This window comes from Jaculus jaculus, chromosome 7, assembly GCF_020740685.1.
Source record: "Jaculus jaculus isolate mJacJac1 chromosome 7, mJacJac1.mat.Y.cur, whole genome shotgun sequence".
Classification (NCBI taxonomy): domain Eukaryota; kingdom Metazoa; phylum Chordata; class Mammalia; order Rodentia; family Dipodidae; genus Jaculus; species Jaculus jaculus.
Genome location: NC_059108.1, coordinates 54,090,593 through 54,107,668, shown reverse-complemented (window position 1 = coordinate 54,107,668; position 17,076 = coordinate 54,090,593). Strand labels below are relative to the sequence as shown.

Below are 17,076 nucleotides of genomic sequence, written 5' to 3'. Positions count from 1 at the left end.
TGGAAAAAAAGGAACCCTTCTTCACTGCTGGTGGGAATGCAATCTGGTCCAGCCATTGTGGAAAACAGTGTGGAGGTTCCTAAAACAGCTAGAGATTGATTTACCATATGACCCAGCTATAGCGCTCCTAGGCATATATCCAAAGGACTCATCTCATTTCCTTAGAAGTACGTGCTCAACCATGTTTATTGCTGCTCAATTTATAATACCTGGGAAATGGAACCAGCCTAGATGTCCCTCAACAGAGGAGTGGATAATGAAGATGTGGCACATTTATACAATGGAGTTCTACTCAGCGGTAAAGAAAAATGAAATTATGAAATTTGCAGAAAAATGGATGGACCTGGAAAGGATTATACTAAGTGAGGTATCCCAGGCCCAAAAAGCCAAGCGCCACATGTTCTCTCTCATATGTGGATCCTAGCTACAGATGACTGGGCTTCTGTGTGAGAATGAAAATACTTATTAGCAGAGGCCAGTAAGGTAAAAAAGAGACATAAAGTGTAGAGAAAGGAAGGGAGGAGGATACTTAATAGTTGTTGTTGTATATATGTAATTACAATGATTGTAATGGGGAGGTAATATGATGTTGAATGGAATTTCAAATGGGAAAGTGTATGGGTGGGAGGGAGGGAATTACCATGGGATATATTTTATAATCATGGAAAATGTTAGTAAAAGTTAAAAATAAAAGAAAAGAAAAGTATGTCAGCTTCTAGGTATCCAAGACCATATTCTTCTCTGCCTCATAAGTTTGATTCAGAATGAGATCTCGAAGATAGCCAAGACTTTGTTTCATGTTCACAGTCAACTGTAGCTTCAGGTTCCTACCAGAGAATTTTTAGAGTAAGTGGAGCTTTCAAAAAATTATGTTCCTTTTATTCAGATCTTGATGCTAACTATATATAAAACAAAATTCTATCCTGGAAATGACAAACAAGCCTCACCAACCTGCCTAAAGAATTTGAACACACCTAGCATAAATGCTGTTACATCTAGTGCTACACAGCTTGGTGTTTTCAACCACTGTACTACTGCAGAGTACCTTGAAAGTGATGGCGATGAGTGGGTCCCTCCTGCCACACAGAAAATATTTACTTCAGGTATGTGTGAGTTCAAGAACATGGGTTTAAAGAAATGCCTTGTTGCTCATCATTCCCCAGACCAAAAAGAGTTACCAAGAAAAAAACTGATACAAGTCAGACAGAACACTGACATGTATTTTGAAGGAGTTAAAGAAGATGCTTACAGCAACAGCTGAAAAACAGAAAACTGAACATAACTAGAAATCATCAGGTTGGAAATGGAAAGAGCCCATTTTTGGACTTGATTCTTTTTCATAAGTCAAATGATGCCCTCCATTTTCAGAATACCATTCACCTTCGGTGTCTGAAACTAAGAGTGGCTGACCACCTGAATCCAGTTCCTGAAAATTGATTTAGTCGTTAATCTGCATGAAAGGGTTACTTCATGTGGCACAGAAAGGATGCTACATTGGGAACACTCATGGAGATGTAAATAAAGGAGGGACAGTTCTCACTGTTATTGGGTATTTCGAAAACCTTAAGCCAGTGTTTCCCTACAGTTTTTTTCCAGAATACTATGATTTAGATAATTTATTCTGTTGACTATAGTAATACTTTGATTTTCCTTTTAAAAACTGCTTATTATTAAAATCATTTATAGCTGTTGAAAAAAATGATAGTTGTGCATTCTTTATTTTAAATAAAAAGGACTAGAGAAACTCAAACTGAAAAAGTGGAAAAGGAAACTTTCTGTTGGAGATTGACTAGTGCAGGATTTGGGAGATGCCTTTGCCTCTCCCACAAAACTTGTGTGAACTGTGTCATGTCTGCAATGTTCTGAAGGCAATATTCGGACAAATACTTTGAACAGTTAAAACTCGTTTCTTTTGTGTTTTATAAGGTTATAGCACAAACCTGAATTTTAAGCGAGTTATGTAGTTCTTTGAAAATATTCATATCCTCCTACAAAAAGTAAGTAGCTGAGTAAGAGCTTTGGATGGCAGAAAGAAGTACTGGCCCAAAGTAAGTAAAGAACACACCTGTTAGAGAAAATGCCGCAGCTTATGGATCCAAGTATAAAGAACTGACTTTCATAACCACAAACAGTATTGCTTTAGATATGTGTGTATAATAGCTATTTAAATATTGTGTGGGGTATGTTTATATTCACAGTGCTGTGTTGGTTTTAATGTAGCTAATGGTTTTCTCTTTATTGACAAACAAAACAGATTTTGTTGGAGCCAGGAGTGATCCAGGATGTCTTAGCAGCTGGCAGCCACCTACAGCTGTTGGAGCTTCTTAATTTGTGTTCCCACTATCTCATCCAGGTATGTGTGCTTGCATCTCACAAATATGCCTTCACATTCTGTTCCTCTATAACTGCAAGCTGTCGTCCGCCAGCCAGAACCCAGTGACAGATAGATGGCTGTGTGTGTATGTTCTGTGATAGAAGAGTTTCTCCAGGACACAGCTGAGAGGATCCTACCAGGATAGTTGCAGTTCTTGTGTTCCTGCCCACAACTCCCTGCCCACCCAGGTCCCCACTGATCTCAGGCAGCATATTTACTCACAACCATGCACAGACTTCCCCTTGGGGTCTTGGGGAAACAACACTGGAAAGGATTTGAGACTGTGTTGCCTCATTGTAGAAATGAACACAGATATAACAAAAATGGAATACTCATTGAAGATTTCAGCAACAGTAGTTAATATATCACAAAGTCACATACAGTTAATGACTATGTGATCTTCTCAGGAGTAGGGGGGATGAAGGCTAGAGAAGGAATGGTAAGCCATACCTCTGTCCAGGATTTCCTGGCTGGTCAGGAAAGGCTCTGTGGAGAGAGAGCTCCACATGCCATATACTGTGGTGTATTTATGGACACTTAATATTCAATCCTTACAACACATTTACATATTTTTAAAAATGAGAAGTCAGAGATTCAAAATGTACCCAACTGGCTTGAGGCAATGTGGCTGATAAGTGCTAGGCCTTTCTTTTTTTTTAAAAAAAAGTTTTATTATTTATTTATTTGAGAGAGAAAGAATGGGCACACCAGGGCCTCTAGCCACTGCAAACGAACTCCAGACACATGTGCCACCTTGTGGATCTGGTTTACATGGGTCCTGTGGGATCAAACTTGGGTCCTTTGGCTTTGCAGGCAAGTACCTTAACTGCTAAGCCATCTCTCCAGCCCCGTGGTAGGCCTTTCTGATTTCAAAAGCCTCTTTGGATTAAAAACTATTAGGTAATTTGTGGGATGGCTAAGACAGTAAGACTGATTTACTTTTTTATTATTTTTATTTTTTCAATATTTTATTTTATTAATTTATTTGAGAGAGAGAAAGAGATTGAGAGATAAAGGGCTTGCCAGAGCCTCCAACAACTGCAAACGAACTCTAGACATATGCACCACCTTGTGAATCTGGCTTACATGAGTACTGGGGAATTGAACCTGAGTCCTTAGGCTTTGCAGGCATGCACCTTAACTGTTAAGCCATCCCTCTAGCCCCACTATTTTTATTTTTTGCAAGACTTATTTTACACTGGTTTCACTTTTCTTGAATTTATTATAGTATACTGAAAATGAAAATGAATTTAGAAAATAATAAGCATACACTTTTAATTCTGTTATCTTTGTGTAGAAACACAAATTAAGCAGAAAATTCTTACTTGTTTTCTTACTTAATCATTTTCTCTAATTCTAGATATGTCTAAATATACCCTTTATCATTCACCTCTGCTATCCACTAGATAGTTTCAAAGCTCTTGCTCCTACAGCTTCCTATTTCATCTTCCCCACAAACCTGAGAAATAGGAAGCAGCACTTCCAGAGGGAGGGTATGAGGAATGTCAGCCCTGCTCACCTGAGGAGTAATTCAAAGGTGGAAATATGGAAGTGTTCGCATCATCTCAACACATTTGAACTAACAGCAAATATTTAACCATTTTTATCTTGTTTTCTGTCCTTATCCTCTCAATATTTGGGGTGGTATGGGAAAGCTGTTTTTAATTATTTTCTGCCAGTAGAAATGGGAATCACATAGAAAGGTTATAAGATTTAAAAAATATATGTTTGACTTGTGAAATAGAAATTACTTTTATGGGCTGGAGAGATGGCTTAGCGGTTAAGCGCTTGCCTGTGAAGCCTAAGGACCCCGGTTCAAGGCTCCGTTCCCCAGGTCCCACGTTAGCCAGATGCACAAGGGGGCGCACGCATCTGGAGTTTGTTTGCAGAGGCTGGAAGCCCTGGCACGCCCATTCTCTCTCTCTCCTTCTATCTGTCTTTCTCTCTATGTCTGTCGCTCTCAAATAACTAAATAAAAAATGAACAAAAAGTATTAAAAAAAAAAAAGAAAGAAATTACTTTTATTTGATATTACTATGTTAAATACTGTAACTTGAGCTTTCTGAAGAATCATTGAATTCCTTTTTCAAAGGCAGATAAGAATCAGTGATGCACATTGACAGAAACTTGGCATGGTTTTATCATGGTGTATATTATAAATAATGTGATATATTTGGTGTGGTATTAATTATTATGGTATATATTATAAATAATGTGATATATTTGGTGTGGTGGTAATTATTATGGTGTATATTATAAATAATGTGATATATTTGGTGTGGTGGTAATTGACACAGTGTATATTATAGTGTGACATTTTTATACCTATAACTTTTTATAAATGAGCATTCCCAGTCAGGCATGGTGGCACACGCCTTTAATCCCAGCACTCAGGCAGCTGAGGTAGGAGGTTCGCTGTGAGTTTGAGGCCACCCTGAGACTCCATAGTGAATTCCAGGTCAACCTGGGCTAGAGTAAGACACTCCCTCAAAAAACCAAAAAAAGACAATATAAATAAATAAATGAGCATTCCCAGTGAAGAGTGGACGTGCGTGAACATTTTTCTACCTCATCAGGTATTTTAGAATCTAAGTGATTGGTGTACTTCTGAGTTGTATGGTTTCATGTTGTATTTTGCTGGGGCAGAAGTGCAGTTTGTTATGCATAAATTTTGTGAATAGTGATTTCTTGAGCTTTTTGACCAGTACCTGAGCCATTCACTGTTTTCACAAATGTTTTCATTTTATGCTTTTATGTAACTGCTTTTTAAATTTTTTTGTTGCAAGATGTTGAACTTGTAGAAAAAAATCTTTGACTTTATGTAGCCAAAACCATGCATGTATAGCAATTTTCTGCTTATATCAGGTCAATTTGCTTTTATTTAATAATCATATGTGTACGTGTATCTATCACATATATATGTATTACTATTTTTCATTATTACTTAATTGATTTTTGATTTACTGTACTATCACTTTGTTGAATATATAAACAATTTTTTTTTAATTGCTGTTTTAGCTGGGCATGGTGGTGCACACCTTTAATCCCAGCACTTGGGAGACAGGTAAGAGGATCATCAAGAGTTCAAGGCCATCCTGAGACTACAGAGTGAATTCCAGGTCAGCCTGAGCTAGAGTGAGACCCTACCTCGAGAAACCAAAGGAAAAAAATATGCTGTTTTGCTGGAGCCTGCTGGCTGAAAGGGTTTGAGCCTAATAGGGAGTAAGGATTAAGGAAAGACAGAAGAAAGACTGAAAGCATGGACCCCAGTCCAGGGCTGAAGCAAGGCCTCAAGCCAGGACTGAAGACATGGTTTATTTCACAGCATTCCTTTTTATATCTTTTTACAAACAGTTTTTCCATGGACAAAGATTTTATGAGCTTTACAAGTTCCTTATCAAAAAACCTTCAAGTTACAGAGTTTTTGCATTTCAATCATTTCTCAGTACAAAAGACCAGCCAAATGGCTGAAGATACCTAATCTTGCTTACAGGTAGGCTGCTATGGTTATGCTAATGTCTTGCTGCCAGACGGCTTCCCCACACTGAAGATACACAATCTTACTTACAGGAAGGCTGCTATAGTTTTGGTAATGTCTTACAGCCAGAAGCCCAGGGCTATGGATACAAGTCCAGCCAAAATGGCTCCCGACACTGTTTTGTATTTTAGATATTTTTATCTATCACATCTTACCTATTTATAAGCTGGGCATAGTGGCACACACCTCTAATCCCAGCATTTGGGAGGCAGAGGTAGGAGGATCTCCTTGAGTTCAAGGCCACCCTGAGACTACATAGTGAATTCCAGGTCAGTCTGAACTAGACTGAAACCTTACCTCGGGAGAAGAAAAATTAGTATATATTAGGGAGATAGAGAAAGAGGGAAATAGAGAGAGAGAACACCAGGGTTTCCAACTATCGCAAATGAACTCCAGACGCATATGCCTCCTTGAGCATCTAGCTTATGTGTGTACTGGGGAAACAAACCTGAGATCTTAGGCTTCATAGGCAAGTGCCTTATCCATTGAACCATTTCTCCAGCTCTATAAACAGATTTTTGATAGTGAAAAAATACCCAACACTTAAAATGTACCTAGAAGCTGTGCTGTACTATTAGGGCTAATATAGTGTCCATCATTGTTTGACACTTTGTTCAACTAGGAGTTTTTGAAATCCTCACTAAGATGTCTGCTGTTATTTTGTAGTTCTTAAATCTCTGTTAGTTCTTTGGTGAAGGGCCAACGCCTCTTCTGCGAGGCCCTGCTCTTCCCAGTGCTCCCGAGGAAGCCCGTGCAAAGATAAGCCTTGGCAGCATCAGCCGCTGCCTCTGTGTGGAGCTCCTCTGAGCACGTGGAAATTCTGCTGCTCCACTACTTCAGCCCCAGAGAAGGAACAGGATACCGTGGGGCCACATTGAGGGCTCTTCTCTTGCAGGCTGCTAAGGGCAGAGACCCAGTGCTGTAAGCTTCAGGAACAGTGCCCCTTTATGTGTCTGAGGACCACTGTAAGGCTTCTCACAGGTTCTCACAGCACACCTGTGGAATACAGGGAGACCCTGGCAGTGAACATGATGCAGATGGTGGGTCACTGCAACAGCCTATCAGATCCACATGGGACATTTGACAGCTTTTAAGTTCTCATCCTTTCCCACATCCTTGCAATGAGATTCTCATTATTCCTGGGGGTTTGCTTCTTCCTAGCTTCCTTATAGGCCTAACTGTACTCTCATGAGCATTCTTGCCTTTCCCAGGCAAATGAAGGACCTGTCAGTATTGGGTGTTTTACAAGCACTCACATTTCCACTCTAAGTACCCCATAAGAAAGGTCAGGCCTGCTGCTTGCCTTTTACAGATGGAGGAATTTACATTCAGAAGTAAGGAGGTGATTTTGTTTGAAAATGTCCACTAGCTACTTGATGGCCATTCTGATGTATTAATTTACTACTGTCCAGCCTACTCCTCCCCAGGTTCCTCGTAGCCCAGGAAGAACCTTCATAGTCCACTTTGTTCTGGACACTAAGGCAGAGGTTATACATGGGTACCTGCTAGAGATCCCTAGTATCAGGCAGAGGCTTTCTGTCCCCTTTAAACTGTGCCAGGAGTGGGAAGCACAGACAGCTACCCACTCACCTCTCTGCTGACTCACAGTGACCCATGTAACATGAAGAGGAATTAGCCACTGGGTTTTGTATTGTATCCCATGAAAGTGACCCACTAGTAGCCACATGCTTTGTTGAAGATGCCACCTTCTATAGCTAGCTTCCTTAAAGGGGCACTCACTGTACATTTGTACACTTCCCCTGGTAGATATTCTACTGTTTATTGACCTGTAGTGTTCTGATCACCAAGTGTCAAAGCCTTTATAATGACTTGCAACTTAAGTAAAGTAATAAGAAAGAACATTCCATAGGCTTTTACAACAAAGCCACGAAAGTTGTGAGTGTACATGTATCTCCTTTGATAGATGGCTAGTATCTGTATCACCTTCTGATTGTCTAGCATTCATTCATGGCCAGCAGGTGGCAGTGTGAATCCACCTGAATTTCATAGTTCCGTTAAAGCAAAAAAATTGGAAAAAAAATGAAAAGAAAAATTATTTATTTTGCTACATATTAGTCTTCTGACCTAATCAGTAAAAAAGTTATTATTCACACCACACTGGGCAATATACATTGTAATTTTTAACAAATAATAGGGAACTGTTAATGTGTTCACAGGAAATACAGTTTTGTCTTGGGCTTTTGTGGTCATTTATCACTGCACTTTGTGAAATCACTCATTTGTTCTAATTTGAATGTAAATGACTCTAAGGTTTTACAAATAAGGTGACAGACTCACATAAATGTAATTGCAGGGTTCATCTCCCTCTTTTTATATATCACTCATTAGATTATGAATTAAATACATCGTATTAAACCAGGGGCATGTCCAATGATGATATTGTAATGGCAAATTACTCTATGCTATTAGAGGTGTATATTTTATTCATGGACATTAATTTGTCATTAAGCGGCATTAGTTTAGCACTTTTATGTGAATGACGTGACCAGCAAGAGGAGGCATGCTTCTGAGTTGTGAGTGCAAGGGCCTTAGCTAAAGAATTTTATCTCTGCAGGAAAAACATAAAGTGGTGTTTGTTTCTTTTTGTTTTGTTTTGTTTTCTTCTTTTACAAGCATTAACAAAACCTCTCCTCTGGAATGAAGGTGTTTTTGTTGTACACACACCTGAATCATCTGGTGAGTTATTCCCATAGCTGGTACCTGAGAGCTAATAGGAAAGAATCTTTAGGGTAGGAGGCAGCCTCCCTTCCCCCAGATCCTCCTCTGTGGTGGAAGACTGATGTTGATTCAGCATTCCTTGTCTTCACAGACTTCCACTCCGTGGGCTCCAGGGAGAATTGGTCATTTTCTGTCTTCAGTGACGGGACAAAGATTTAAAGAACTTTACCCTCTTGATGTTAGGAAAGATTCTGTGTAATTTTTTCCTATGTTTAAAAACAGAAATTTTACAGGTTTTTTTTTTTTTTCTCATTAAGGAAATAGTTTTTCTCCTCTGAACTTCAAGAAGGACTGAACTTGAAATACCACCAACGGCTGAGGGCTACTTTTTATCATCCCGCAGAAAGTTTATTGTGCTGAGAAACTCTCTCCCCACCCTGTTGCACTGGGAGCCTTTGGGTGCATGGATCTCACTTTACACCAATTTCATGTCTTCTCCTTTCCATTATATTTTATGAACTCAGTATCTGTTAAAGGAACAAAAGCTGCCTTCATTCACTAATCTTTAATCTTTTTAATATTAACATATTAAACAATGGCATGAAAAGTATATAAGCAGCCTTCCATTAGTTTTACTCACTGAATACATTTTTTTTCAGTTAGAAATACTTTTGAAGATGATTGAACTTGACACTGAGGAGCTTACATATTTTACTACATTATCATTTTGAAACTAAGTAATACAAATATGACTTATAGGAAGTTATATTCTAAACAATGTATTATTATAATTTTAATTATTAAATTAGCAGTATTGCCTAAATACGTAATATATAGTGGGTGTTCTGAATGGGGATAATTTATCTTCGAGGTTGAGAAGTTATAACTCATACATATTTTTCTCCAACACTGGGCTATTTTTCCTATGTTAGAGAAGACAAATGATCCTGCCCACATATATATTTAATATGCCCATAATCAAAAGCACTAGCTGCATGCCATTCCATAGTTCATTGGAGCTGATACCTTTGTGTTTAAAGAAATTTAAAGTATAACATTTGGAAAGTATGTTACAAATGGTTTAATCTTTTAAAATTTTTTGACAGTAAAAATGATAAAAAAAAACAAGGGTAGAAATTTATCAGACCTATTAAGTAATCATAACCAACTACTAATTATTTGTTCTAATCAAGAGTATTTGCTCTCTGGTATGAGTAATCCAGAATATTCTATCTGCCAAATATCATTCATATTTGGCTCTGAAATGCAATATAAGATCTTTAGTAGTCACATTAGAATCCCAATTAATTTTTTTGCATATGTTATTATCTTGTCTTTCATTCATCAAGTTCACACCAAAGGATGCCAGCAAGTGACAGCCCAAAGGCTTCTGCCTGGCCAAGGAAGTTATTTTGGCATTTTAATTTGTTATGTGGGTAATCTTGGGCTGATGATATCTTCTTTGTGAGTTCTTAGACAGAGGGCAGAAATCTTGGAGGATTTTTCTTTTTTTTAAATTTATTTATTTTAGAGTGACAGACAGAGAAAGAGGCAGATAGATAGATAGATAGAGAATGGGCACGCCAGGGCCTCTAGCCACTGAAAAGGAACTCCAGATGTGTGCACCCTTGTGCATGTGGCTAACGTGGGTGCTGGGGAATCAAGCCTCGAACCAGGGTCCTTAGGCCCGACAGGCAAGTGCTTAACCACTAAGCCATCTCTCTAACCCTTGGAGGATTCTTCTAATATGGATAATTTTCAGTTTAAGCTAACTATTTTTAGCTAGACAAATAAAAATAACTTTGTACATATATTTTTCTCCCCCAAAGTAAAATTCTTTCAGTGTTTGATAAATGCAGCAGTTTAGATCAGCTAATAAGGCAAAACAAATCCAGTCTTGCCCCCATTGTTAGTATTCAGAAATTAGAGGAGATTAAAAGAAAATCTCCACTCACCTTTCTCATGAAAGTGTTTCTACTCATGAGATATGTGCCATCTTCTCTCAAACTGAAATACCATTCAGCTTCTTATCCCTCCCTTCACCTTCTATGTTTTCTGTGTCTCTCCTCCCCTGGCACCTTCCTTCCCATTTATATATCAGGTGGTAGAAACTTTTCTTCTCATTATTATAACTTGCTTCTTCCCTTCACTGCCAAGCTGAGATCAGTGCCTGCATGTTCTTACCTTCCTATTTTACTTGGTCTTCATTGCTGTAAAACTCAGCTGTCAAATGCACTGGGCCTTTTGCAATGTCTTAGTGTGATGCCTTTGTAGTGTTTTGATAATGATAGTTCCGTTTCCTCCTGCACATCTCTGTTCAGGGATCTCTCCAAGTTCTACTTCTTTACAACCTGTCCTAGCTCTGTGAATGCCCCTCAGGGATAGACGACTGTGCTTGGTGCTCATCATTTCTGTTCCCTGTCATTCTCTATGGAGATCCCTTCATCTCAGCTCCAACCATGTGTTCTGTTGGCATTTCCACCCCTCCTACTTTTGTTCAAATATATCTTCATTAAATACCTGCTTGTCCACATTTTGTGAATGGGACGTCATCTTGTTAGTCAGCTCCATTAAAAACCTTGGTGTTGGGCTGGAGAGATGGCTTAGTAGTTAAGGCACTTGCCTGAAAAGCCAAAGGACCGGGTTTAATTCCCAGGACCCATGTAAGCCAGATGCACATGCATCTGGAGTTTGTTTGCAGTGCCTAGATGTGTTGGTGTGCCCATTCTCTCTCTCTCTCCCCTCCCTCTTTCTCTCTGTCTTAAATAAACAAATAAATAAATGCCTTGGTGTCCTTAGATACATAGTAGAGTCCATGACATAAGCCTCCTTCTTCATGAACAGTTTTACTTCACATGCTTTAGACACCCAAACCAGAAATCTCAGGCTGCTTCCTGACTTCATGGGTCTGACTCAGTTGTCTGGGTTTATCTTCCTAACAGTTCTCAAATGTTCTGCCTACTCTTTTAATGATTTGGGCACTTCTTCTTCTTCTTATTTTTTTTAACTGGATTCTCCTGCAGTAATACAGTATACTCCCTGTCTGCAGTTTAATGCTAAACAGTGTTGAATCCCTTTTTCTGGTCCTCAAAACAATGCCTTCCATAAGTCCAGTATAGTTTCTCATCTCCTGGTTGCAAACTAGTCTCCCAGCCGTGGCCTTTCTCTTCCTTGTCTTCCTAATATGCTCTGCTTTTACTTGTCATCTTGCGGCCGTTCTGTTAGAAATTCCATTAGCACTTGACCTGGAGTTGAGCTCAAGCTAGAAATCAGGAGTCAACCTAAAATCTTCCATCTCCTGTACCCCACATACTGTCACTTTCACTTCTACCTTCTTTTATTTATTTATTTTTTGGTTTTTCAAGATAGGGTCTCACTCTCGAGCCCAGGCTGATTTGGTAGTCACTATGTAGTCTCAAGGTGGCCTCAAACTCACAGCAGTCCCCATACCTCGGCCGCCCTCTCCAGTGCTGGGATTAAAGGCGCGCACCACCACGCCAGGCTTTACCTCCTGCTCTTTCTGTTTCATTTACTATTGTCTCAACCCAGATCCTACTTCCTTCCTTCCTGAACTAAAGAAACTTTCTGAAAACTGTTGAGCATACTTTCACTGCGGTTCTACTCCAAATCCTTCTCTAAAGTTCTGCTGGATTGATTTGGAAAAGTTGTTTTTAATCCATGAAAGTTTTCTTTGATTTTCTAACCAGCTGATCATATGGCACTCTTACTTAAAATCCTTTGTTATTCAATAGTTCACTGTAGACTTCAAGATAAGGTTCATTCCTCCTACTTTGACATAAGTCATTATTATAAAACCTCCAATCTCTTTAACCTTGCTTTTTTTGTGTGTGACAATTGACTGCTTATGTGCTGTGTCACAGTCACTGTAAATTTCATGGATTTTTCTGAAACACTTTGTGTGAACCTTCCTTTTGGCTCATATGTCTTTATTTCCTTTTCCACAGCTGGAATTAGAGTTCTTTCTCCTTTAACCCTGGACAATCTCTGGTAAACTGACCATAATGCAGTGTGTTTGTTTTTCCCTTTTATATATCTTAAAAGAGAGAAGGGAAGGGAGAGAATTGGCACACCAGGGCCTCTAGCCACTGCAGTCGAGCTCCAGATGTGTGTGCCACTTTGTGTGCCTGTGTGACCTTGTGTGTGTAGCTTATGTGGGTTCTGAGGAGTTGAATCTAGGTCCTTAGGCTTCACAGGCAAGTGCCTTAACTGCTAAGCCATCTCTCCAGCCCTTATTTTTATTTTTTTTTAAAATATTTATTTATTTGCACATAGAGACAGAGAGAAGAGAAAGAGAATGGGTGGGCACAGCAGGGCCTCTAGCCACTGCAAATGAACTCCAGATGCATGTGACACCTTGTGCACCTGGCTTTACATGGGTCCTGGGAAATAGAGCCTAGGCTTTGAAGATAAGTGTCTCAACAACTGAGCCATCTCTCCAGCCCTGTGTTTATTTTTTGGCTCTCCTTGTGATAAAATTTTATGTCCTAAAGTTTTATGACCTTGGGAAAATACTTTAACCTCTTTTCCTCTCACTTCTAGTCTGGGAAATATAGATAACAGTATCCTTTGCACAATCGACCCTGCAGGATGAGTGTTCAAGGATTCAGTATGATTGTGCATGCGGTGGGTCTCATAGTACAGACCCCAAACCAGGAGGTAGTGTACACACCAGAGCTGACAGTGGGATGTTTCCTCTGTGCCAATGAGCTGACTCAGTTCTGATCAATGTTGAGGCAACATTTTGCAGCACATTGGTGGTTAGGATCAGAGTTATTAATTGATGATGATGGCTGTGTCTCTCTGCTTCCTCCCTACTAGATTTTCAGCTTACTAGAGACTTTCTCAAGGCACAATCTAGAATTATTCATGAGTCTTAGATATTATGCATACAATTGATTATGAAAATGTACCCGTAACCTAATTGTAGAATTCCTCTGTTATATAGCACAAATATATTTAAATAGGCCTTTCTGCCAGCAATAGAGCATAGTGGTTTTCTTGCTTGTATTTATTGAACTGCTGGTTACATTTTGTTTTTATTTAATCAAACTATATCTTATGCATATAAATATAAATATATAATTGCTTTAACTTATCCAGACATATTTACATATTTGTGTATAAATATACTTATAGATGTTTATACATATAAAATATATGGGCTTATGTTATCTTATCACAAGTCTGACCTGCAGTGTTAATAAGTTGCTTATGTTTTCTTCTATAATGATTTAACTTCATCCTGTCAGCTCCAAAGTAGTATTGAGAAAGCCACAACCCTTTACACATTTCATTCCAACGTTATTAAAGACTTTTTTCTTTGTTGGTTTGTTTCAGCCTGTTCCAGCCCCTTACCACACAACAGCCTTTATGTTACTTCCTTGACTCCTGGCATACAGTCTTATCCTACAGCACCAGGCCAGGAAGTCACATAGTATCTTGATTTATAACGAGTTTGTAATCCAAATAGAAAACAGGTGGAATCACAACTGGGTATGGTGTCTTGGATATTAATGGCTTGGCTCACTCAGCAGTGGAATTTCTAAAGCTGTATACACTTTTTTGTCTTAATTATGCATTCATTAAAAGCTTTTATACCCAACAGAATAAAGTAAATATTTTTTGATCTCTGTAGTGTGCTCCCAGACTGTAGATCTACACAGCAGGGTCTTGATAATATGAATAAATTGTATTTCCCCAAGGAGTTTATCTTTCAAATAAGGTCATAAAGAAATGCAGCTCCCCCATCCTTGGATTTCTCCATGTGCCTTTTCTGCCATGAGAAATATAGAGCTTGGGAACTAAAGTATATTACAGTAATAGACACTTGCTTGTGGCTCTATGTCATATCTTGTCCTTGTTTATCTCAAGTGAAGTATTTTTACATGCAAAAGAATTGAATGATTTTACATGACAACTGTGGTTTTGCTGATACGTATAGAAAAACACATCCATGGGAGGCATTCAGTGTTTTTTCCTCTTTACCCTGTCAATGAATAAAATTGAAGGGATAGGCAAAGTGTGGTTTGAGCCTATTGGCAGCATTCTTGAAAACAACCCTGGCAGTTGTGTGTTTAGACTTCACTATGTGGAAGGCACTTGGTTTACATTGAAACACTTATCACATATGTGGGGTGCAACATCACGTTTCCTAGCTTTCAGGTGAGAAAATTTGACTGGGTGAGGTTGTTTACTTGCTGGGACCATCCAGGTAGATCAGCTCCAAATCATACAATTTTTCTACAATTTTGAACTAAAGGTGCCACCAATGCTTTTGCCTATGAACCAGTATAGAAAAGAGAGAAAATATGAAGTTATAAATGCAAGTAGATATGTACAATTAGTTAAGCTTACAAAGCAAGAGATGGCCATTCATCTAATATCAACTAGTAGCATGTGGGTAGCAGACAGTTGTGAACAATTCTGTTTCTAGAGGGCTTCAAATATTTCATTGTTATTTAAAGGAGCAAGAGAATCTATTTTACTGAAAATTTAAAGGTGTTTTTTTTTTTTTTCTTGCCTGCTCTCAAAATTTACCAAGTTGGTACTTTGTGAAAGCATAAAGGAAGATCTGAAGAAATAAAGAACTATGCCATATCTTTCTGCACAGCTGGGAGAAAAGGGTCAGACAAGTGACATAAGCAGCTAGTGCTATTAAAAATCAGAAAAGGAAACAGTCTTTTAAGCTGGAGTGGTCTGCCATCCCAAAGAATGGAATCAGAACAGAGTTGTTCCTAAGAGAAGAATATTTGTATTATAGAGCATTTCTTTTCTTTCAAACCTTTGTTGAAATAAGCATTCTTTCAGTATTTTACAAATAATCATATGGGGCAAAGGGCTCTCAAACTTATCCTTATGGTCTATAGGAAAATTATGAAGTCATTAATTTTCACTTGAAATGTTTGCTAGAATTTTGGCAAATGTCATTTTGGGTTGAAAGAATATAACTTGATATGGGGAAGGTCAGAAGATCCAAAATTCATTGTGGGGGCTGGAGAGATGGCTCAGCCACTAAAGGTGCTTGCTTGCAAGGTCTGATGGCATAGGTTCAATTCCCCAGTACCCACATAAAGCCAGATGTACAAAATCGTGCATATATCTGGAGTGGCAGGAGGTCCTGGTGTACTCAGTCTCTCCTCTCTCTCCTCTCTCTCCTCTCTCCTTGCAAATAAATAATAAATAAAAAATTTAAAACAACAATAACAGTAACAACAAAAATCCATTGTAGAAGCCATACCTTGTGTATCTGCCCTCACAAGTGGGCATTTCATCATATTTACCAGTAGTTTGAAAACACTATTGCCTAGGTAGTATCATGAGAAAATTTCCTTATCTCAGATAAAGTATTTGAGAGTTTCTTTCTCTATGAATTGTGAGAGATCTCACCACTTTCCTCAGTTATAAATATCTATCCCCAGACTGTTATTTCTTCTGTTCATGTGGAATCATTTATAATGCAACACTTTTTTTTTTTTTTGAGGTAGGGTTTCATTCTAGTCCAGATTGACCTGGAATTCACAATGTAGTCTCAGAGTGGCCTTGAACTCATGGCGATCCTCCTACCTCTGCCTCCCAAGTGCTGGGATTCAAGGCGTGTGTCACCACGCCCAGTTCACAACACATAATTTTTAGATACAACCTAGAGGAAGAACATTAGATTGGGATAATGTAGGATTCACAATCCTAAAATACAAAACCTACTTTTTAAAAATTATAATTGTTATTCAACTTCTGATACATTGACTTGCTATTTTTCAACAAACAATGGTGTGGAAAGGAAACACATGCAGATGAAACCTTACTAGCTATTGCTTTTGCCTGCACTCATGATATCTGATCTGATTCTCTCAGTACACTGCAGCTCTCACTCAGCCACATCATCACTAGAATGACTAATCTTTCATCTGTGCATCAGATGCTTTCTCTTTGCTTGGACACAATACTAAACCAGGAGTAGCTTGTAGAAGGAAAGGGTTTATTTTGTATTATACTTTCACAAATAGAGTCTGTCATGTTGGAGAAGCTTGGTGGGAAATAGGAAGCCTGCATCATAATGTCACATCAGCATGGAGAAAGGAGAGAAAGCAAATGACAAGTGGGGGGCTGGAGAGATGACTTAGCAGTTAAGGCACTTGCCTGTGAAGCCCAAGGACCCAGGTTTGATTCTCCAGGACCCACGTAAGTCAGATTCACAAGGTGGCACATATGTCTGGAGTTCATTTGCAGTGGATAGAGACCCTGGTGTGACCATTCTGTCTGTCAATCTCTCTCTCTCTTTCTCTCTCTCTCAAATGAATGAATGAATAAATAAATAAATGACAAGTGGGGCTGGTCTTTATAACAGAGACTTTGCTGCCAATGACATACTTCCTCCAGGAAGGTTCTACTTCCTAAAGGTTTTATAGCCTTCCAGAATAGTGACACTAGCTGGGGATTAAGTATTCAAATACATGAGCCTGTGAAG

The 17,076-nt window shown here is 38.7% G+C and overlaps 1 protein-coding gene across 6 annotated transcripts in view; it reads left to right on the top strand.

Moving 5' to 3' along the window:
• Klhl32 (kelch like family member 32) overlaps positions 1 to 17,076 on the top strand; it is a 265,516-nt gene that overhangs the window by 148,877 nt on the left and 99,563 nt on the right. For all 6 annotated transcript variants that reach the window (XM_045154373.1, XM_045154372.1, XM_045154374.1 and 3 more), the window contains one exon: positions 2,255 to 2,353. In XM_045154373.1, coding sequence (XP_045010308.1) covers positions 2,255 to 2,353 — 99 coding nt within the window. The remainder of the gene's footprint in view (positions 1 to 2,254; positions 2,354 to 17,076) is intronic.